General features: G+C 46.1%; 1 protein-coding gene across 2 annotated transcripts in view; it reads right to left on the bottom strand.

The window, feature by feature from the left end:
* Nucleotides 1–23,477, bottom strand: part of UBE4B (ubiquitination factor E4B) — a 35,918-nt gene extending 12,441 nt beyond the window's left edge. The window contains exons 1-15 of one of the 2 annotated variants that reach the window (XM_050322299.1): nucleotides 23,314–23,477; nucleotides 17,225–17,411; nucleotides 13,569–13,704; nucleotides 13,045–13,132; nucleotides 11,594–11,738; nucleotides 10,785–11,013; nucleotides 9,928–10,317; nucleotides 8,968–9,081; nucleotides 5,632–5,773; nucleotides 5,028–5,128; nucleotides 3,858–3,972; nucleotides 2,403–2,486; nucleotides 803–859; nucleotides 358–474; nucleotides 167–265 (exon numbers count right to left, since the gene is read on the bottom strand). In XM_050322299.1, the coding sequence (XP_050178256.1) occupies nucleotides 167–265; nucleotides 358–474; nucleotides 803–859; nucleotides 2,403–2,486; nucleotides 3,858–3,972; nucleotides 5,028–5,128; nucleotides 5,632–5,773; nucleotides 8,968–9,081; nucleotides 9,928–10,317; nucleotides 10,785–11,013; nucleotides 11,594–11,738; nucleotides 13,045–13,132; nucleotides 13,569–13,704; nucleotides 17,225–17,411; nucleotides 23,314–23,337 (2,028 nt within the window). In that variant the 5' untranslated portion in view covers nucleotides 23,338–23,477. The remainder of the gene's footprint in view (nucleotides 1–166; nucleotides 266–357; nucleotides 475–802; nucleotides 860–2,402; nucleotides 2,487–3,857; nucleotides 3,973–5,027; nucleotides 5,129–5,631; nucleotides 5,774–8,967; nucleotides 9,082–9,927; nucleotides 10,318–10,784; nucleotides 11,014–11,593; nucleotides 11,739–13,044; nucleotides 13,133–13,568; nucleotides 13,705–17,224; nucleotides 17,412–23,313) is intronic. The other variant, XM_050322298.1, reaches the window with a different exon arrangement.
* Nucleotides 23,478–23,841: the final 364 nt, after the last annotated feature.

Below are 23,841 nucleotides of genomic sequence, written 5' to 3'. Positions count from 1 at the left end.
TGTAGCACTCTATTTTTTTTCCCCCAATTCTTTTCAGCCACATCCCAAAACACATTCGTGGCTTAACACAGCAGCTCATTTTTTTAGATTATATTCCTCATCTGTGCCAAGACCAACCCCTCCCCCCCATCTCATGCATTTTTTTGGGAGAAATGAGCACACTTACCCTTGCTAATTCCAGGTAATGTTGCAAAGACTGGCTGACAACCCGGGTGTTTTCAAGAGTGATGGCAGGCCCTGAGAAGTACTTTTCAACTACTTTGTTCTGAAAGGAAATATTGGCAAATGGATCAAATGCATTTGGGGAAGTAAAAAACCCCCCACCACGCTACTATCAGCATCCTCCTGCACACTTACATCATCTTCAGCAAACACAGAGAGACTGAAGAAGGCTCCAAGGTAGGAAAGTCTTTGCAGTTCTCTTCCTGCACCTGTGCTTAAAGATTTAGGCAACCACAAGGGCAAAGAGACAACCTAAAAATAGGAGAAACAGCAAGTTCTTCAAGGCTGTCATGTCAGCCCTGCTGTCACCTGCCCGTGTCTGCCACAGCCCCCAGCCTGCCACGCTCAGTCACGCTGAGGGCCAAGTGCAAACACCCCCTCAGCATCCCAGCAACTCCTGTTTGTCCCAGTTTTCCTCAAGTCTCAGGGGAAAGGATTCCCTTCCCCAGCTTCATTTAAACCCTTGTTTCACATGAGATGCTGCAGAGCCTGGAGCTCTGGAGGACGTTATCAGTGTGGATTGTACAGCACCATCACCACCAAACTGGGTGGTGGGGTTCTTTTACCTTGATGCACTTACCAAACTGCACATGGGGTGTGTTTTCCCAAACTTGATTTCACAAAGTTCACATAGTGCCTACAAAGAAATCCCAGTAAAAAAAATCACTTTTGTGAGTCATTCCCGAGCAACCTGTCTGCAAAAAAACCAAGTTTCACATGGCAAACTGCTGCAAGAGCCCAACCTTTCTCCCTTGATCAGTGGAAAAACCTCACTGCCATGGTGAGGAGAGGGAGAGCACACCCTGCTCCCATTTCAGCTTTTATCTCTGCTCCAAGTGGTCTCAAAAAGGCCAAGGTGTCTCCCAGAATAATAAATTATGGCACTTATTTCAAAAATTAGCTGTGCAAATTGCTGTTTGCTCAGAGCCTGACAATGCCCCTGCTGGGCTCCTGAGCCACCACATCAAACCCAGCAACAATAATAAATAGGGCAATTGTTCTGTCCATACACCAAGGCCTTTGTCTTGTGAACCAGAGTGGAAAAATGTCAGATGAACACAGAACCCGGGAACAAAGAACCCCATCCAAGATCTCTCACTCACTTTCAACTGCAGCACAGAAAGGAGAGGCAGTTGTACCAGAGAATTGTGGAACCACAGAAATGCTGGTGGCCTTCTCCTGTATTCCCAGCTCTCACTCCTCAGTTCCACTGCAGTTGGTACCTGCTATTGCATCCCCTGCTGCACACTGAGCCAGCCAGAGACAATGAAAGCATAGGCTCACTTGCAAGTAGCCCTTCCTTGCAGCCAAACTTGCAGCAGTTCACACTGGAAATTGGGGAATAACAGCAGAGCAGGAAAACACAGCAAAAAATGTTGTGCTTTGCAGAAGTGCCAGAGCCACTTAATCAATTTTGATTTGCAGCCCCCCCAGTCCAGCTGATTTCCTGAAGTGCAAGTTAAAGCTGAGGTGTAACTGCCTTTTCTGGCACCACACACTGAAGATCCTAAAATCTGAAGGTGTTAGTTGACAATGCTCCATTTACCAAGAATCCAGACTGCTCGTGGTGGCCAAACACACCTGGCACAGAGTGCTTTGCTTTGTCAAATAAAGCAGCAGGAGGGGAGCAGGGCTAGGACTGAGGATGTACTTTAAAAAAAACCCTAAAAATAAACCCCTCAGCTTTTCAGCCAGGGAATACTATGATGTTTTCCTCAGTAAATAGTCCCCAGCTCAAATATTTTGGGGTTAATGCAACAGATCTGAGTTTCCCCCAGACAAAAGTGAGTCCAGCATGCACTGGTAGGGACATTGGCTGTTGTTCCCCAGACCTGAATTGAGAGGAGCTTGGCAGGATTTTATAACCAGCCACAGTATTACAGTTCTGCATGATGAAATCCAGACATTGGGTTCATCTTATATCAAGCAATAAACACAAACATTTGAGGAGATCCCCATAAAAAGTGTTCATGACGCTTTAAGCCATTACTGGCCTCACACTCTACCAGCTTTTTAATGTTCTTTTACACATCTCATACCATATTGAGCTTCCAACAGTTTAATATCAATCCACTAACCAAAAAAAGTCCCCAAAATGTTGAAGGTCCATTATCTTGCATAGAATCTGCATGTTATCAGTGATCATAAAGAAACTGCTCCCAGGAATGGGCAGTCCTTACCATCAGGGGGTATTTAAAATTGTCACTGTCCAGGGAGCACTCTTTGGAAGCTGCAGCCAGGCCTTGTAAGATGGGAATAAAGATCTGTAAAAACACAAGTGGATCAACTTTATTCAGGATACAGGAAACAATCCAGTGACTCTATTGCTGAACACAGCTCAAAGTGCCTGTTCATTCTCCAAATACTGCAAGTTACACAAAAGCAAACCCAAGATTATCTTCTTTAAAGTTCTTTAAATCTTTAAATCAGCAGGTGCAGCCGTGTCCAGGTGCCCAACAACCTGACTGCCCAAAGGGGTAATCACTGGCTCTATACTTGGGGTAATAACACAGCTCTCATTCTGCAGGATGTGTAAGTTGGGAAAGATAATAAGCAGCAGTCAAGGGTTGTTAGGAAAGAGGAAGTGACTTGACAGGAACTTATTAATCAGAAGTAATTACATCCATTTAGTAAGTCCCAATAACACAGCTCTGACAACCATACCCTCACAAAACAAACCAACAGTAACAAGGTGACACACTGAATTTTGAATTTAAAGTATATTGTGTTGCTTTCATAGAGGGACAAAGAAAACATGAACTCATATCAGGGGAAAGGACTGCAGAGGTGTCCCTGGGCTCCAGCCAGAGGAGGGTTCTCCTCCCCAGGGCAGGTGACCTTTAACACTTCATAATCACTTTTTGACAGTCTTGAATGTACTTTCAACTGCATGAACCTCTGCTAAAAGGAGTTCAGAGAGCAATATAAATCATTAACAGGTACTTGCACTACACATAAAAGTTCTCATGTCATTCTTTTCAAAACTGGAAGGAACAAATGCCATTCCCAAGGCCCCTTTACAGCCAAGTCCCACAGTATTAGTGTTAATTAGGGACAATGACAACCTTTCTGACCTGCTCTACAGCACATGGGCTAGAGAGGTTTGCTAGTTTTGTGTCCTATCATCACCTCAGTGAACTCCTCTGACACAAAAACCAAACCATTTTCAGTCATTTCCTCTGTAAAATACGAATTACTGGACTGGGACTTGTAAAGTGCTGTTAAAGCCTTAGATGCCAACTATTAAAGATGCAAAGAGGGTTAAGGATTGCAAAATGGAAAGCACAATAAATCTGCCTTAGTAGGGCTCCAGCAGATTGCTTACAGGTACAGTTTTTAGGGATTTTGTACTGAAGGATGAAAGCCAGGATCAATCTTGCAATACATTCATCTCAACATCAGCGTGTGCTGATTATTAACAAACACACTTTCAATAATTAGAACCAGCACACAATGAGAGTCAGCCTTTATCACAAGATGAGTTCAGAAGGAGCAGAACCAGGTGCAGCTGAGAGCCCCTGAGTGATGGGGACAGCCCTGGGAGCTGCAGGATCAGCCTCTGGGAATCCCCTCCCTCGGATGCTGCAGTGCCAGAACCCCCTGCTGGGGCTGCTTATCTGTTACCTGAGCCTTACCTGTTTGAACACCTCTTCATCCTGATAAGTTGTTCTCACCAGTTCCTGGATGAAGCCAAAGGGGAGGTTCCTACACAGCATGTATGGTACCAGCAGAGACTGCTGCTGCAATGACCTTTATTGGCATTAAAAATTAAAATCAGGATCCAAACCTACTGATGACTTGCAGTAGCATTTGCAAAACTGTCAGAGCAATCACAGGTAAGGATGAGTCTGGGAGCACTTTATCCTTGTGTAGATACAATTATTCCTTCCTGCTCTTGCTCCTCTAAAACAGGTGCTCTACCAACCCCACACTGCAGTTAATGGGGCTGGAAGAAAACAGCAGCTTCTTGGTTGCCCCTTCTACCCCTCTCTGATGAAAAAAAACCTTTATTAGGCTCATCTAGTGAAGGAACAACATTGTTTTACAGGTGTTTTTCCAGATTAAAGAAAACAAATAGTGTTTTCTGAATTAACAGAGTCCTAGGATTTTTAAAAAGTATTTTTTTCCCTTATTACATATATAAAACTTATTCTAGTGCCAACACTGGTTCATGTAAAGACAAAACTAATCTCAAAGCACAGGCAATAACTGGTGCACCTTTGAAGATTACAGAAGTGTTCTCTGGGGCCACAAATACAAAATCATGCAGATCTTAGTAAAAGTCACATAATATCCTACTTTCAAAATCTTTTTACTGTTCCAAGCAGCCCAGCTCCTGGTTAAACAACTGCACTTGGAACCTCAGAGTGGGGATTTAGTGCAGAGAGCCCCCAGACAGCTCTGCATTGCAAACCTGCCGGGGTAACCCTGAAGCAAACAGGGGCTGTGTCCCTTTAGCAGGTTTGCCCACACATTTTAGAGCTGTTGGGCAGATGCAGCTCTGCTGGGGACTCACTGCACAGGAGCAGTGCCCCAGCAATCTGTAAGGAAAACACTTCCAGCATAAGGCAAGGCAAAAACCAGCCTGGTTAATTCACAACCCCCTTCAAACTGTTCTCATCAACCTGGGCGATGAAAACGCAACCAGGAAACGCTCCAAGTCCCTTCCACCAAAACATCAGTGAAGCAACAAACTCCTCCTCTGGCACACGAATCTCCTGCTCTGAAAACTGCCTGAGTGCTCTCATCCAACCCTCAGGAGAGAGAGAGGAGCCTGGAACACGACAAAGCCCCGCTCTGTTTACCTTGGCTGTGTCAGGGATCCCTGGAGCACCAGAGCGGCGTGGGAGATGCACTGGGATCGGATGTTGCTCAGTAACTGGCTGACTGTTGGCTGGCTACACATCTGACAAAAACAACTTCAGCTTAGTACCAAACCAGAGTGTGGAGACAGGACAGACAGGAAATGTGGGGCATTTCTTTATTTGTGCAGTATAAATGTAACCTGCAGACGAAGCTTAGCACTACTGCAGCTAAAAACCTGCCTGATTATAGGTAGGTAGTGTTGGTTGGTTGGTTTTTTCCCCCTGAAGTAACAGCTTAGAGCAGAATATAGACCACTGACAGGGAGCTGGTCTCTCAAAAATATGTTTTACATGGCATAAACTTGGATAAAATGCAGGAGGTCAAAAGGGGAAGGATCATTTCTAACACAGTGCTTATTTAAGATGTAAAATATATATATATGTGATTCAAATACGATGAATTAACAGGAGCCAAAGGTATCTAATAAATTCTATAAATCTATTTCTACAACAAAGCCATCGGGGAGGAACTCTCAATTCCTACCAGTGAGTAAGAGGAGTGTGTGTGTCAGCACTGACACAACCTGACTCATCTGCAACGTACCTTTGGTGCTTTTCTCTCCTCTATTCCCACTCTGTCAAAACACTCGATGAGGTAGTTCAGCATCTCTGTCTCCTTACAGTTCTCAATGGTGAAGTGGTCACTGCAGGAATCGGAAACACTTGAGCTGCCAGAGCCTCCCAGACTTCAAAACACACAGAGAGCAGAAACAAGGCATTAGGGACAGCTCTGCACTTGGGCACAGGCAAACAATTCACCAGCTCTTCCTCTGCCAGTGCTCTGCACGCTCCATCCCATCACACACAGGGCTCAGCAGCTCAGGGGGGTCTGTGGGGATCTCCAGGCACAGCTTGTCCAACCCTGGAAGTTCAGAGCTGTTCTGAGACTGAACAATCAACCCCCCCTGTAACTGAGGATCTGACAGACAGCAGGGGCATGACTGCAATGGCAGTCAGTGAATCTGCACTCTCTGGAGCAGTGAATTCTCACCCGGCAACACCAAAAAGGACAGGCTTTGTGCTGTTCCTGCCACAACAGCTGGGACACTCAGGACACCCCAACCCCCCACGCTGCGGTGCAGCCTCTGCATCGGCTCCACAGCTGACACCAAACACGGCAGGAACTCCAAACCCTGTTAACTCCACCAGCCAGGGAGGGCAGGAGCCTCCCCCTGGCCAGGACAGGCCTGGGCTGACACACAGGGCCACACACACCTGATGTGCCCCAAGGAAGGAGAATAAACAAACCAGCAGGCAACACAGCCAACCCACTGCTCCTTCAACACTCCACATCCCAGATCATTTCAGTTCCACTCTGATCATTCCAGTTCCCTCACAGTAAAATAAACCATTTCTTTAAGTGGCACAGCAATGGGGGGGAACCCACTGATAGTGTAAACACAAAAACTAAACCCACAAACCCAAACCCATCCTTGAGACCGGAGAGAAATGGAACACCAGTGAGAACAGCCCCACCACTCTCAATCTCAGACTTGTTATCTCTGCTGAATTCTTCTCTACATAACAGCTTGGCAAAGCTAATTAAAAGCAAAATCCTCATTTTGCACAAGAGAATGAAGACATGATGTAGTCACTTTATGGAAATGAAATTTTAAAAATAGCAGTTACATGGATGGGCTGCTGCAATTCCCCAAGAAGAATCTGTGCATAGGGGGGGGTGGATTTAAATGAAAACCAATTTATAAGCCCCAGATCTTAAACTGGAAAACAGGAGTATTTGTTTCCTTAAATGCAGCTTTCTAAAAACCACGTTTAAACCTGCAAACTCTCAAAAGTGGAATTTCCTTTAAACTGTAAAATAAGTTACATTTTTATCACCGAGTTGTACAAATCTGTTGTGCAAACTCCACAGTCCAAGCAATAAATCAGGGAAAGGTTATTACTACTCAGCATCTGGGAGCTCAGCATGTTAAGAAACACAACATTCTAATAGCAGCAATCTCTGTTTGCAGAGAGATGTTTTCAGTTATCCAATTAAAACTTATCCATGTCAAACACAGCTCTATTGAAATAGTGCTCAGTAACCACAAAATTATGCCCTTTTTTTTTTCTAGTCTCTCTTTTAAACCTCTTGACTTCTCACATTCAGCTTGAAAAAAATACTCTTTTAAGGAAGTAAATGTATATGAAAAACCTACTAGTTCTCTAGTTGGTAATTCTGTTAATGATTCCACTGCAGCAGCAAATCAAATGGTTCCAACACAGTTCCTACACCCTTCACACACGTATTGAAGGCCTCGGTGTTTCCAAAATGCAAGTGGCTGCATAATTGTACAGCCACTGTGTTTATAATTTAACTACCAACTCACTGCTGTCTGCAAAATGCCAGGACAGAATAAACAAACGAAGCCCCAGAAGCACAGCAGGAATCCTCTCCAAAGCTCGGCAGCTCAGTCCAACATTTGGACTCAGTCGCCAACAGGACAATAATTAAACAAAACAGCGGGGAAAAATAATCCTAAATTCCACCTACAGCACAGGCCCACACCCATGATATCAGGATCACTCTCCTGAAATCACACTGGGATGGAGAAGAGCAGATGCTGCTTGGGAGGTGTTGCAGGTCCCAGAGATTGCAGCAGCAGAGTCCCAACACACCCAGCAACACTCAGGGAAACCCATGGAGGGGAAGATCATTCACACCAAGTGTTTTGGGGCATTCCTTGACGTCCAAAGGCACTTCCTAAAGTCTTGTTGGCTTCGTTTTAGGAGGCTCAAGCAATGACAATTCCCTGAGTTTTGCTGTGAATAAAATCCTTGCAACCTCCCAGCTGTTCCCTGTGTGTGTGGCCTGGAAAACTCCCACCTGGCTTCCCTTTCCCTCCTGGAGGTGGTAACTGCCCCCCAGGGCTTGAGGCCAGGCACAGACCTCTCAAATCACCCTCAGGCACGACCTGGGGGCTGAATGCTCACAGAAAATGTTCAACTACTACTGAGACTACAGAAGTACCACTTTGCACAAAAATCTTCCTAAAACACACAGGGTTTATATAAAACATTTATTCCTTTTCTCCAGGTTGGGTTGATCCAAGAGAATGGGGCATTTCTTTGGGAAAATATTTCTGTATCAGCCAAGACACTGAAGGATTACTCTGCAATGGAATGTAGAGCTAGAGAGGATCTGACCTTGCACTCAACATTTCCTAAAGCTCTTTCCCCCCCTGGCATCCCCAGTGTTCTGCAGGTGCTTGCACAGCATCTGCCCAGCTCCAAACCAGACCTCACCACCATCAACTCTTATTTGCTTTTCACATATCTTGATGTCCCACAAATGAAAGGGTTTTCCTGTACCATTCACAGATCTCTGGTTTATAGTAAAATAATCAATTCTTCCCCCTCCTTTCTTGGCTGTCCCAGCTCCATCAGCCTCTGCCACAAAGTTTAAGCCTTCAGGTGTATTTTGTCACAGGCTAAAGGGGTGATCCTCAGCTGCCAGGCAGCAATGAACCTTCAAAGTCACACTGCTTATTTGTCACTGTGTTAACCCACATGTTAACCTCTGTCCTCATTTCCCAGCTTTTCCCAGGAAAGCAAACACAATGTACCAGCCACTGAAAATCACAGCCATGGGCAAATACAATTCCTTCTACTCCCAGAGCTGAGGAGGAGCTGCACTCCAGCAGCACTGCAGGAACCAGGCTCACTAAGGGACAGGATGATGAGCATTTACCTTGCTCAGCTCTTCAGAAAGAGCTGATTAACTGCACTCATGACACTTGTTTATACACCACCCTGACGAGGCAGCCAAGTCACCTCCCTGCTTTAGTTCCCCACCTTACTTTGAGGATCACTTGACACTACACAGGCTGTTAGTTCCTAAACAACCAAACATGCAGGTTACATTCTCTTTCTCAGATACCTGGACCCAAACTGGACACAAGAAAAATCATCATCTTCATTGTCTTCATCACTACTGTCCTCAGACACATCAGAAACGGCAAGGAGGAGGAGGGAGAAAGGGTTGTCGTACAAACTACCACAACAAAAATGGAAAAGGCCATCAGATTCTTTTCAAGCCAGAAGGAAAAGTAAATGGTAGCTTTTAAGTCTGTCAAAAATCATCTTCTGTAAACATGCAGGCAGGGGGTAACTCCACGTTAGTAAAACCAAGACCGTACTAACATGCTCTGTTACACTGCCACACGTTATTTAATTATCCAAAACACCACAGATTTATCAGCCCAAAAATTGGAAAAGAATTTTTCAGACCCAGTAAAAATTAAGGCTGAAGTGGAATGCTTAGACACGACTGAATAATGAGTATCACCATCCTAAGCCAGTGAACTTTAAAGCGATGATCTCAAAACCTTGTGTGCTCGTTTCTCCCTCCTGCAGGGACAAGGGATTCCAGGAGCAGCCAACAGAGGAAATGCAGTGGTACTCGGCCTGGCACTCTGAAATAGGCTGATCTGTAATTTAAATCTGTGCACCAGGGAATTCAATCTAACCCAGCCCAGCAAGTAACAGCTTCCAACAAATTAACCAAAGCCCTACTGAGAAAAAACTCCTCAGAGCAGGAGGTTTGTTTGGTTTACCCAACTGAAAGGAAAGCTCCCAGTTCAACTGGAATGGATGCACCAAGAGGAGGCAATGGGAGCCCCCCTGCTCCTTTTAGTAATCCCATCACACCTCAGGTGCTGGCACAAGCAGGTGGCACGTTGTGGCACAGGCAGCGGGTTAGAGAGTCGAGGTGTTAGAGCAAACCAAACACAGACAGCAGCTCGGGGTGAGTGGGGTGAGCTCAGCACAAACACGAGCCGTTCCACACTGCCCACGGTGCCCCCCAGCACAGCACACCCCACACTGCCCTGGGCAGTACCTAGGAGGGATCCTGCTCGGCAGGGAAGGACGCCTGCGCCAGGCACCGGGAGAAGCAGGAGGCAAAGGTGGGCCCGTGGCCGGGGGCCTCTGCCTGGATGTGATGACTGGCATGGCTGGAGGGCTTGGAGAACTGGAGGGGATGGAAATACTCAAGGAACGGGGGGTGGAAGAAGCAGAAAAGCCTCCGGGATGGGCCACAGTGTAGGGCCGGTACCTCGGAGAAGGCGGCTGTGTCCAGGAAGGGCTTGTGGCTGTGAGGTGAGAGCTGACAGGAAGGGGAGGCACAGCTGTGCTGGCAACTGAACTGGCTGGTGGGGTAAGAGATGAACCAGTCATTGGTACATAGCTTGTGAAATTGGTAGGAGGAGCTGGACTAGTCCCATAGAGACTAAACCAGTTACAGGGGAAAAAGAAAAAAAAAAAAAAAATCAATGATTTAGGATTTGCAGAAAAAGAGTGAAAAAGATAAAATGAGCAAGAGAAGTCCTTGCCCCTCTGATGACTCTTCAGCAATATTTCTGCAGCTCACACACATTATTCCTTTCTACTGTTGTTGAATAAAACTACGTCACAATCAATCTATACACTTAAAAGAGCCACGGCCTTCGTGGTGCAAGGTGGGGATACTCCTCAGCAGCAAAGAGTTACAGGGCTTGACTCTACCCAATACACTTCTAGCCATGGCAGTGTAATCAAAAACGGTGAAATGGAGGGACATTCACGTGGAAAAGAGTGAAAAACTTTCAAAATCGATTCTATTTATCGTTCCTGGGACACTTCTAGGCCCCTCTCTCTCTTCTAGTCTAGCAACCAATATTCAAGTGAAAGCAGCATTCAGTTATAATCAGAAGTCACCTGGATAAAGAACTGGAACCAAAGGAGCCCACGTTACAGAACATGGGGCTGCTCCCCGGGTTGGAGCCCATGTTGAGGATGAGGCTTCTGTCGGGAGAGCGGGCGGCTGCGGCGATGGGCTGGGACGTGGCTGTCAGGCTGGCAAAGGGGTTCTCGTCCCTTGCCTGGGTGGACATCATCAGCACTTCCATCAGAATCTGCCCAATCAAGTCCTTAAAATCTGAAAACACTGTTAAGAAGAAGAGAGTCAGTGTCCTCATCTGTGTCTTCAGCTACACATTAGTCAGAGACGTAAATATTAGCAGGGAATTCAACTAAAAAAGGACAGGAGACTTCTGTGAATTAAGTGCTGCTTTTGGCAAAACCAACACGCTGACACATCTATAATTATCACTTTGTCTGTATTAACCAGGTTCTGGAATTACAGCTACACAAAAATACAGCTTTTATGGAAAATACTGAAGATCAAAGATGACCTCATGCTGCTATTGTTGGTTATTAAATTGCCTTGTGTGTTCCACTCATATTTTCCCACCCTGCTGTTGAGTTGGGCAAGTTGTGTCATAAAGAAAGGAAAAAACCAAAAATGCATACACCCCTCCCCCATAAAATAAGCATTTTTAATTGGGTCATACTTATAGCTACCAGAATAAACATAGTTTGTTATCTAAAATAATCAGGAATTCTTGGCTTATCAAATTAACTGCCAGATGTCTGTTATGATGCAAGACAATTCACTGCAGCCAAGAGAGAGAAAGGGAAAAACAAAGAGATGGGAAGGTGCCCATCCAGTGAAATAAGGTGCCCACCTTCCTTTGGGTTCTGCTTGAACTGGGCAGACAGGGAGTTGAGGAAGATCACGTCTCTGTCCCGGTCCTTCCAGGACACTCGGAAGATCTTACAGACCAGCTGCAAAGCTTGTTCCTCAGACACCTCCGACCCCGACAGCGGCTCCTGGGGGGCAACAAGCAACAATCAACACCTTGCCTGGCACTGCCACTCAAGTCCCAGTCGGGTACAGATCTCCCTTACGTGGCTTCAGCCTAACTCTGGATGGCAGGGTTTGGATGTTTGTGAAGGAATATTGGCACATTTGGCAAAATTTGGAAAAAGCACCCGAAGAAACACGAGGGATGCAGAAAAGATGTAGCAGAAATACCCAAATCCAGCAGGACTTCCAAAACACATATGAAAACTATATACTAAGAAGGGAAATTTAACCCAGATACTTAGGATGTCTGCTTTAAGGGATTAATTGGGGACTCAAACTTTCATTATCCACAGTTATTTTAAGAGCTCCTTGTAAAAATGAAAGCACAGGAAGAAGCAAACTTCCCCAAGTCTTTCCCAACTTCAAATCTTGCCCAAGATAGAGACGTCTTTCACTTGAATGCACTCGGGACAGGACTAAAGACTCAAGAATTTGCCTTGTACCCCTTTCTCCCAAAAAAAAGAATGGAGCACAGTTTACAGCACCTAACAAAAAATGAGTTTCTTTAACGAGAATGGTCCCACACAGAGGGTACCAAAGGTTCCAGGGGAGGGCCCTTGCAATCCTAAGACAGCTCTGAGTGTGCTCCTGAAAAAATGACAGCACCCAAAGGAACAGCACTGAAGTGATTCACACCCATGCTGTGAGGAGAGGTGGCTTTTAAAAATTTGATTTTAAAATCAAATGACAGAGAGGACGATTCCAGGAGTGGATCAGAGCTTTGTACTTGCTTGCTTTCTTTTTCTACTTTAAAGGGTTCTACCAGCTCTCTAAACCTTGACAGCTAAATCTGCTTATGTATTTTCTTATAATATCTAAGGAAAACCCTATTACACAGCATTACCCCAGCACACATAACATTTGAAGCAGTACTTTTGTGAGCAGACCACGAAATGCTACACAAATAAGATGCAACAATCTTCAGAGTCTCTTAAGAAATGGTTCTTCAGACCTGCTGTGTTTTAAAAAATATATGTGGGCATTAACAGCTCACTTTGTTGGAAGACACAGCACAAATTCTGAGTTTACAAATATCATTTGTAAGCCAATCTGAGACATCAAAATGCAGCTTTGATATTGGAAGTTTTGACTTGATATCGGAAGTTTTGATTGATTTTTCCTTCACACGAATTTGAATGAGAAAATGCAGTGAAGAAACTGTTTACAGATGACACCTGAGGGCTGGTTCCATCCTCCCAAAAGCACATGTTCAAAGCCTGGAGGTGACCGAGCTCAGCCCTGCTCCCTCTCCATCCAAACCACACCGACCTTGTCCGTCAGGCTCCGCTTCTCTCTGCGATCGTTCTCATCGACCTCCATGTTTTCGATTCCCGAATCCACATCAACCTGGGACATACTGCAAGTGGAAATAAGGGAAGAAGCCTGTAAGATGCTGACTGAAGGAGTGTCCCCTCAGGTAGAAGCAGCGGAGAACCCGAAGCACAAACAGCAATTAAAATCACTGCTTGATAAAAGCTTCTCATGTTCCATTTATTTTGAGTTCAAGTATTCTAACTCCTCCAGCAGGCAATGTGCAGCCATCACATCCCACAACTTTTTCCTTTTTAAACAGAGCACCTGAATTATCCCCACCAGACACACTCATCTCTTAATGCTTTGTCTTTTACCACTTTAGGTCAGGAACTCCCATTAAAGCCAGACTAGAACGAGCATTACAGTGGTCTAACCAGCGGTGATTTTTAAGCATTAAGCCCCACTGCATTAACAGAAAGGGCAGAGCCTGGGGAGAGGTTTGCCCATCAGCACTGTGCCATATCTGCTGCATTTGTTACCTTTTCTCACAGGAGACACTATCAATGTCCATGCTCTGGGACCGAGACAGAGACTGAGACTGGGTTTCAAGGCTGTTGGATGGAGAACTGCTGAGGGAACTCACTCCTTCGCTGCTCTGGCTTCGGTGGGCTACTCCTAAAGAAAACACCACCAGGGTGTTACTACAGAGGTCAGAAGGCACCACAAGTTATTGGATGGAAAAGGAGAGGAAATTCTGCTTTTCAATCCAGTTGTTAAGTGTTCTCAGTAATGCATTAGGAAGTAAGTGTTAACAATACTCAGTTAACTCCAGGTGATCACATCTGGTACCTCCCCCTGAAGCAGCAGTGTAGGAATCCTTACACAACACTTACAAATCCACACACAACAAAGCTACATCTGCATCCACAGGGAGCTCAGGTTCACTCCCATAAAAACTCACCTTCCATAAGATTGCTCTGTCTGCTTCAGACCTTGTCAAAGCCCTCCAAACTCTGTCCCATCAGAACAGGACGTGGGGCCATTACAGAGGAGTTAACTTGGCTCAGGACACAGGACACACACCCTCCACCAATTCACTGGGGAATTATCAGCACTTCTCCTCCACAAGAACAAAATAAGCATCCAAGAAGTCCTAACAACAGGTACCGAGTGTAACACCAGCACCATCATGACTTTGGAGGAGGGCTGATGTGTGTCAGGGGATGAACAGATGGACTCCCTTTGCAAGGGAATCTTCTCCAGAGAAGTGTTAGACACCAGCATGGGAGGAGGGAAGTTATATCTGTAATCCAAATAAAGCAGAACAAGCCTTGCATTCAGTAACAAGGGTTATTGGTGAGTAACTTTAGGGCCATAGCTGGGTATTATCATTCATAAACAACACTTTGGAGCCCATTGGGTGTTCATTGTGAAAAGAAGAACAGAAATTGGAACTGAGATCCTCCAAGAAGAATTAGATTTCACTGAACTACCTATTTGCCAGTATTAAATGTCTGCAAAAAGATTTCACCCAGACAGCAAGAAAAAGTCAAGGAAAACCTCCATTTCAGTTCTAAATGCCCATTTCCTGCAGGCCTGGAATTCTGGTGATGCACACTCCAGTTCTGACACCAGGCACAGCCCCAAAGCTCAGCACCACTTCACAACACCAAGGAGATGCAGATATCAAGGGCAGTGTCTGAGCTCAGCAAGGCTGCTCAGGTCAGTCAGGTTAAAGAAAAGCAACTTTCAACAGCAGAACTTCAAGGATGCAGATTCCCCAGGGATAACACCCAGCAGCACTACACTGCCAGTGGCAAGGGAAGGCTGAAGTCAGCAGGGAATTCCAGCATGCAGCTGATTTCAGATCTCCCATTTACAGCCTTGTTTTACTTCAGGGCATCATCAATCACAAAGGGACAATATTCCTTGAGTTCTTCATCTCTCCTCTTCCCCCTTCCCCAAAACAATCTGGCTAAGTCAGTGGATAAAGAGACCAGAGCAAACATGGCTTACCAGGGCAAAGGACTGCATTATTCTGCATTCCCTTGGGATCTGACTCTCCCTGCCAGGAAAATGTGCTTTAACAGTGATGCTGCAGCTCTCATTACCAGGCCCCCTCAATCCCACCCACCACCTTTTCACACAAATCTCCCAGAATTTACCTGCACCTGTACTTTGCTGGATCAGGCACACAGAGAAATACCTGACACCCAAAGTTCCAGTTGTCACTGACACACTGTCTTTAGGTCCCTCAAAGTATTTTCAAAATACATACACAATAATGATCATCTTCTCCATTAAATTGGTGCCTAAGTCTGATCTCACCATGACAGGCAACTCTCGAGAACAATGGATGCTTACAAGGACACCAATCTGCTGGGGCTGCTCTCTATGTCCAGATGAATTCAAATCCTCTGCAGTCACTTTCTGCTGCTGGGAGGAACCACCCAGCATTAGCTGAGTCTTCATTTCTGCTACATAAACACACAGATAATCTGTTATGGCCAGTTTTCCCTGATCCATTCCCTGATTTAACCCCTCCTCTTACCCTCTAATGTGCAAAAAGACACACAGGGCTAAAAAGCTGCAATAGAGGCACTGCAGGAAGCAAAAACTGTAACTCCTGTTTCTGGGCATCAGCCAATCTGGTCTGCACAGTCAGGAACTGCCCAGATGGTTCTTAAAACAGAAATCTCTGAATTCTTCACTGTCCAACCACCTCAAACCAGGAGAAACCTGTCAGCCAATCCCGGGACATTTCTTCCTTCAGCCACACATTTCCACCCCTCCTGCTCTGTTGGTGGTGTTGTTTATCCAGTGCTGCACTAGGATGGATCAGGATCTCATCTGTTTAAAAACCAAACATTTGTTTTTCCTGGGTTAGTGTTCACTGGGGTTAATTCCACGACCCATCTTGCCACAAAGCTGCTACAGACAGAAATACGCCTTTCAGCAAGAATCCAGCCTAGGATGGATTAAAATAGTCCTGCAACCACAGGCTGAGGGAACACAGAGAGTGAACTCTGCACTGTTCTTAAATAAAAGAGTCACCTCTGCTGCTGGGCTGCTGTCTGTAATCATGAGGACAATACAGAGTGTTAAATTCCATCTGCAATCAGATTTTCTCAGGAAAAGCTTCTGATAGCTTTCCTCTGTCCTGCTGTGGATACAGGGCAACAGAACAGGCAGGAAGGAGTCACCCCTAGGTGTTTCTGAACAACACTGTCACTATACAAGAATTAAGTTTGTAAATTACTCTATTTGCCAAAGGGAAAAACACAGCATTTCAGAGAGCAAATAGGTAAAAGATAGAGAATTCTGCAAACTTATTAGAAATCATATTGAAAACCTGATTAGAACAACCTTGATATTTTGTTTTGTTGATTGGTTTTGTGAACCTCTCAGCTGAGAAACACAACAGGCAAAACAATTCAGGTTTTCAGATAAAGACCACAAAACTGGCAAACAGGCCAATTTTTTCTAATTTCCAAGACGGACAACTTGAAGTCAAATTTTTTTAGGCCAGATGTGTTATAAATTTAAGAATATTGTCTTCACCTCTCTGTAAATCAACCCTCCCAACTTGCCCTGCTTGCTGCGTTTGTCTGATTTGAACAGATCAGCTCTTATTTGCATGTTCTGAAATAAATACCATTTGTAAGCATCCTGCTTGTATTCACTCCAGTAAATAGTGAATTGGCAAAGCAACACAAAGCAGAAAGCAAATACTTCACTCTTACACCGACCATGCACAGTCACAACCTGCTATTTTTAATTGTGCCGAACGCTCGTAATTAAAGATCAAAAATGAACTTGGGACCGATTGCTACGATGGACCTGGAAACCAATCAATAAAAACTGTGTTGCAAAACTAAAGAGGGATTTTTCCTGTCTCCTTGGCAGATCTTTTCCCTAACATTGTGCAATATTAAACTGTATCATGAGCTTTGGTAACCTGTATTTTAAATGCCGTGAGTTTATTTACACCTGGAAAACACTTGTAAATGGAATAAATGGAAACCCATTTATTACTATGAAAATGAAAACAAGAAGAACCCTCCATCACTGTTTCTGGGAGTTACTTCCAACAGCAGCAGCAATGACAGCACTGACAGGGCCTGCTCTGAAGAGAAGGGGTGTGTGTGTGTCATGATGTGAATGGTGGCAGTTCTGGTCTCAGGTGCAGCCTTACCTGACGCACCGATGGGAGAGGTAGCTGGGGTCATGCTGTGCACGTTGAGGCCCAGGCTGTGCGAGGGCCCTGGCGCTGCTGCCACCACGGGGGGCCCCGGGGGGGTCTCTCTCTGCGGGGACGTCAGGGGGGTGGTGGGCTGGGACGAGGAACCTCCTGCCAACCGCGCCAGGCGCCGCCGCCGGATCTGCTCGGAGAGAACACAGAGTGTGAGCAGCAATGTGGGCACCCTCATCTGCACAGGGAGAGAATAAACCAAATAAACACCTCTGTGAGCACCCTCATCTGCACAGGGAGAGAATAAACCAAATAGACACCTCTGTGTGCACCCTCATCTGTACAGGGACAGAATAAACCAAATAGACACCTCTGTGGGCACCCTCATCTGCACAGGACAGAACACACCACATGAGCAGCTCTGTGTGCACCCACATGTGCACAGGGAACAGGGAATACACCACACGAGCCTGTTTTCATTCACCCACATGTGCACACACTCCCCCAGCTGCCCTGGGCCCTCTCTCCCAGCAGGGCATTGACTGCAGGGAGGGCAAACACTGCAGCTTTACCTGAGAGCTGCTCCTGGTGCTGTGTCACACCCCCCTGCCCTCAGGGCTAGCACTGGCAGTGGATCTGCTGCCCTGGGAAGCCACTGGCACTGGAGAAGGCTGTGCTTGTCCCTCCAGGGGTTGTGTAAGACATTTACTGCTCAGCACTTTCAAAACCTGCACCTCTGCCATTTGATGAACTGCATTAATGTGATAAAAGGGACAATATGGACACGACCTTTCACTTGTCATGATGCCAAGACACCTGTGCTGAAGAAGGGCCAGCTTGAAGGTTGTTCAAGACCACCAATGTCCAAGTTAATCCAAAACAGAACTGCAACACCAGAACCACACAACTCCTGTGCTGGACAGAAGCACCTTGAGGAGTAAAGACAAGAGTATAAAACATCCTCTCATCACCTACAGACGCTCCACCACACAGAATCTAAAAACCAGCGTTTTATTTTTAAGACAAAGAAGATCTGCCTTCAAAATGCAACTTCAGAAAACTGTTATGAACCTATTTATTAAAAACTGTATGGGATGGTAGAGCGCAAGGAAGAAACAGGCAAAATATAACTTAATAAAACTCAACTTAGAAGTGCTTTGGGTTTCCATAAATGAGAAACAGGACCTGTTCCCAAAGCTTACACCTTCAGCTTGAAAAGGGCCCAAAATAAAAGTATCATATTTGAGGGTGTCAACTCCCTGCAAAAATGAGCAATTCCTGTTATTCTCTTTGTATTTTGACAGTCAAGCACTGCACACAACTTAACAGTTTTCATTTCTGCTCATAATCCTAAAGAACTGCCAGGCAAGTGAAAGAGTGAACAAAAGATTTGTGTCAAGTCGATCTCTGCAGTGCATTCCTGCACCATTTAATGGCCTGTGAAACCTCCTCCAACAGGAAGAAAAACACATCAAATTAAATCAGACTTCAGAAACTGTGGGAAAACAGTGTCTGGAACTACATCTCCCTCCACGACAGGTGTCACCACATCAACATGGAAGGATTTTATTTTTTTTTTTTTTATTTAAGACCTAAAAAAAATGCCTATGAATAGAATCTCTTCATCCCTCCTCCCTGTCAAGCAAAATAGGGGAGCTTTGTGAGCACAAATAAATTGTTCAGCTTTGCTTTAAGTAAAAGTAATACATAGGAGGGTCTCTCTCCTCTCCACTTGTACCTTACATCTTAATTTTTCAGCTGTTCATCCACCTGTTTATCTTAAAAAAAAATAAATACAGAACTACCTCAGCCCCCAGAGGTGTAACTGAGAAAATGTCAGCTCCGTGTCCCCATATCTGTTTTCCCTACTGCTGAATCCAAATGAAATGCTCCCAAAATACCAAATCAAACACAACCCAGCTGAACTGAATTCTCTCTGAGTTGAGGGTTTGATTAAAAATTTTAAAAGCTGCTTCCTCTCCCTTAAACAGCCCCAGAACTATGTATTTAGGATAAAGGGAGGAATGGGAAAAAAATACACACACAAGCAGTCCATGTATGCAGCAGGGTCTGAAGGAGAGAGATGAAGATTCATTTTTTAATATGATTAACATGATGTGAAGCTCTTCCACAACTGCCCACAGTCATCCTTGCTAGCAAGTCCCAAATCTGATGTTAGGAAGGAAGTGTGTGAGGAGAAAAAGGCAGAGGTAATCACCAATATATTTATCAATTTATTCTCAAGTGCAGCCCAACGTTGGCTGCTCAAACAAGGTCACCTCTCCATCATCTCCCAGTCCCAGGCAGATAATTGAGGTCACTTGTGGCACTCAACATTCCTTCCCCTCCAGTGCTGGGCCAGCTCAGCGCCCAAGTCACAGCAAACCCAGCTGCAATCAGCACTGCCCCAACAGGAGGGCTCCAACACAACCCTTCTGCCCTGGATTTGTCACTCTCAGTCCATCAACCAGCACCTTTTTTAGGGGCCAATCCCCCAGCCCGTGACCTGCCCTGAGGAACAGCCTGAGATGTGCGTGGAGCGAGAACCCTGCCCGGACACTGAGCTGCTCTGAGGGGAGGCACTGCACCTGAAACTCAGACAGCATTTCCCTTCCCCTTTAAGGATGGTAAATGATATTTCCCTTCCTTACTGCTGAACAAAGCAACGTTACAACATAAATAAACTCTGGCTATTTTTCCCTGCTGACAGAGGCAGCTTTCACAACTGAGGGTACACTGAGCAAATAGAGGACCAGATCTGGATCTTGGATACCCTGAGCTGTCATATTGCTTTAGGTTTATATCAAATTCCCAAGGGAATCTGAAGTTTGATCTGAAGATTAGGAAGTTTTAAGCTAAAAAAAAAAAAAAAAAAAAAAGGAGAAACAAAGATATTACACTATAGAAAGGAATAAGTACAGGCTGAGAAAGAAGTGTGAAAATCCAGCCTAAAATCGGTGGGGACATTCTATCCTGCTGATTCCCTGAACAGCACAGAGAGGAGGGAAGGTGGGCACAGCACAAGGAGACCCCAACCTGCTGCCTTCACACAACCCAAATAACAGGTGGGATCTGCAGGAGCTCCCAGTGACCTGATCCCCTTTTGGACTGGATGGCTCCCCAAATCACCACCAAGAGCACAGGGTTGGGCTTCTCAAATATTTCCTTCGGGAAGCTCAGGGTGTTTGAACAATCCCCAGCCCTTGATTTCAGCACTAAATCCCTGCAGCAGGGATGTGACAAAGCTGTGCCATTGACACCTAACAGTGACAACTTACTGGTGTTAACTATTACAGGGCATTGCTTGCTCCACAGCCCATCTTCCCTACAGAGCACGGCTCCAGAACACAGTTTAAAAGCTTAATTGAAACAAAATAAACCTAATTGGTTGGATGGAAAGAGCACAGTGGTTTTTAACCAGCACAGCCTTTGCTGGACGTGTCTGGACTATGTCTTTGAACAGGAGTTTTCAGAAATACATTTTTGATCTTAGTGGACTTGTTAAAAGCTGTTATCTGGATGCATCACAACCAAGAAGGGAAAAATAGCACCCTGTTAGAGCTGGTTAACTCATAGTGTAATCCTGCAACAGGCAATAAAGATACACAACCAGGAAAGTTGTATCTCACCCAGTCCCAGTTAAAAAAAATTCTGTATCAATATCTGCTTTAGTGGTAACTGCTCAGTGAGACCCTGAAGACATTTCTGTGCAATAAAGAGTAGTTTGAACAGATAACTTCATTTTTCTTGTATTCATTAGAGCATCCTAAACTGGTTTAAGAAATGCTTCATTTTCTGGTGACACCAGCCATGTTCTGTGCTCAGAACACGCTACTCAAAAATCATGTACATGCTGGAAGATAACAAATTAACATCATTCTTTCCCACTTCATGCCACATCTAGCTTGAATCTGCTTTTTTTTGTTTGTTTATGTGGCCCCTAGTTCTCATCTTGTGCTCTCTATTATGATGAAATTCACACACTAAAAAGGAAATTTCTTTTTTCCCTTCCTAAAGATTTTACTGGTCTGTAGATAATGACAACTTCTGCTCAGCAAACACTGAGTGAGAGACACTGTTGATAGCAGTGCAAAACACCTCCTTGAAGCTAAAATATACCCTATAATCCCAAAGCCATTGCCAATTGTATCCATCTCTCTTCTTTTTAAGTTGCAATCCGTTAGTGCTCTAATTAATTATGGTTTGATAGAAGAAGATAATCTTATCTGGAAGAGCCTGGCAATTACTCCAAACTTCCATTAAGTGTTTCTTTCACCTTTAGTCAGGGCCTGATAAAAAGTTTGAACCTAAAGAAGACACAGAGAAGGTGTTTTAGAAGGTGATTTTCCCACACAGTCTGATCCACTGCGCCAAAGGACAGTGGAGATGTGCAGGAATATTAAAATAGACTTGGCTCTGCCTTTCCAGAGAGGGATCCATTAATAACAAGAAGGACATCGTGACTCTCTTAAAATGATACAAGATTGTCTCAAGCAATCACCTAAAAGTCCAGTCAGCCTGGTCCTTGCTGGACCTGGAAAATTTGGAGTCACTGGAGACAAATGTTTTGCCAGAAAAGGTGGATGAGTCCCCCCTGGAGAACTCCTGTCCTGCCCTGCAGCCTCAGAGCTCGATGCAGTGCTTTGATGATGTCAGTGCCAAGCAGGGACACAAACCAGCTCCCTCAGGTTAAATAACTCTGAAATTAATCACAAAACACCTCACCATCAGCTCCCTTTGGTTAAATAATTCTGAAATTAATCACAAAACACCTCACCATCAGCTCCCTTTGGTTAAATAATTCTGAAATTAATCACAAAACACCTCACCATCAGCTCCCTTTGGTTAAATAATTCTGAAATTAATCACAAAACACCTCACCATCAGGGCAGCTCAGTGATGGAGGTAAACAAAGCAGTCACGAAATACACCTGTACAACTGGAGAGCCCTTGGCAGGGCAGGAATTACAACACCACTGGCCCATCCCACTCTTCCCAAGGTGGGAATTGTGCTCCTCTCGTGGAGTATGAGGATGTCCATGAAGTAAACAGCACTAAGGATTTTCTCCTACACGGTGATGCAACACAGCAGGATTGCTAAATCACCATACACAGCGTGATCCCAAACCTCTGAACCTCATGGAATGCAAACCTGAGGGGCACCAGCAGCCACTGCTCCACAGTCCCACTAAATCAACAAAAATAACAGCTTCTGATCCTCCCTGGAATACAAGAACAGCACTGAGGCTGCACTGCAGCTGGTCCAACACAATATATTCTATATGCATGCAACACACATTAATATGAAATTATTATTGCGAAGTTAGGAGAGATTTCAAGTTTTCCATGATTTCGGACATTGAGAAATTCTTTACATCCTGATCAGTACCAGGACAGGATCCATTTGGAAGTCCTGTAGCATAGGAGCAAAACATAAAATCTCAGCCTATATTAAAAAAAAGACAAAACAAAAAGGAAACACCACCCTTTAAAAGGAAGAACCAAGAAAGAGTTCAGGTTATTCCCTGGCACAGGTTTATCCACTACAACCCAACACCACAAGGCTTCAGTGAAAAGAGCAAGAGGTCGAATAAACAGAGAAAAGGCAATGAAAGGAAGCACTGGAAGACTGACCAGCCTGCTTCCAGAAGAAGCGACATTAAATATAGGGCCACAAACACGCCCATTTCGCTCCTCAGCAAAGAGCCTGAGAGGCGAGACGTGAAGTGTGTTAGCAGGGCTGAAAGGCTGGGTGTTTTAGATCACAGAGACAACACACGAACGCCCAGCGCCGGGCACAGCGAGGGGACACGCTGCACACAAAGGCCACCTGGCAGATGGGAGCGCAAAATAAACAATTAACCAGGAGAGCAGCCACCAACCCCAGGGCCGAGCCGGGGGGCCGCGGGGCAGGGGCAGATCAGAGACAGGGGACGGAGAAAACGCCGGGGAAGGGCAGGGGGAAAACAGAACTCCCCAGGATCGCCCCCTCCCCAGCCCAGCGCCCCCTCAGGGTCCGCACAGGGCCCGGCCCTGCCCGGCGCCCCTCCCGGGGCCCGCCCGCCCCTCAGGCCCCGGCCCCGCGCACTCGCCTCGTCCGCGCTCAGCTCCTCCATCGCCTTCCTCTTAATGGTGCCCGGAGGGAGGGCGCGATCCTCCTCCCCGCCGCGGGGCCGCTCCGAGCCCGCGCTCCGCCGCCGCCGCTGCCCCCGGGCCGCCTCACAAGGGCATCTCCGGGGCGACCGCCGCCGGCCGAACCCACCGCCGCCCCGGCCCCGCCGCCCGCCCGCGCCTCCGCTGCCGCCGCGGCCGAGGGGAGCCGCCCGTCCGAGGTGCCCCTCACACGCCCCCTCAGCCCCTGAGCCCTGGCCCCCGCCCGCCCGCGGCCGCTGCCCCGCGCAGGGATTATTCATCAAAACAACAGGGCGGCCGCGGCCATCTTGGGGGCGGGATCACGTGACCCGCCGCACAGAGAGGGCGGGGCCGCGCCCCGGGCCGCGCGCGCGCCGCGCCGGCCAATGGAGGCGAGCCGAGGGGGCGGGGGCGGGGCCAGAGAGGAGGGGCGGGGGGTCCGTGAGGGGAGGGAGAATGGTGGGAGGAGCCAGGGGTTCCTGAGGGGT

This window comes from Myiozetetes cayanensis, unplaced genomic scaffold (genome assembly GCF_022539395.1).
Source record: "Myiozetetes cayanensis isolate MyiCay16 unplaced genomic scaffold, myiCay2020 scf28, whole genome shotgun sequence".
NCBI lineage: Eukaryota > Metazoa > Chordata > Aves > Passeriformes > Tyrannidae > Myiozetetes > Myiozetetes cayanensis.
This window is presented reverse-complemented; position numbering and strand designations above follow the sequence as displayed.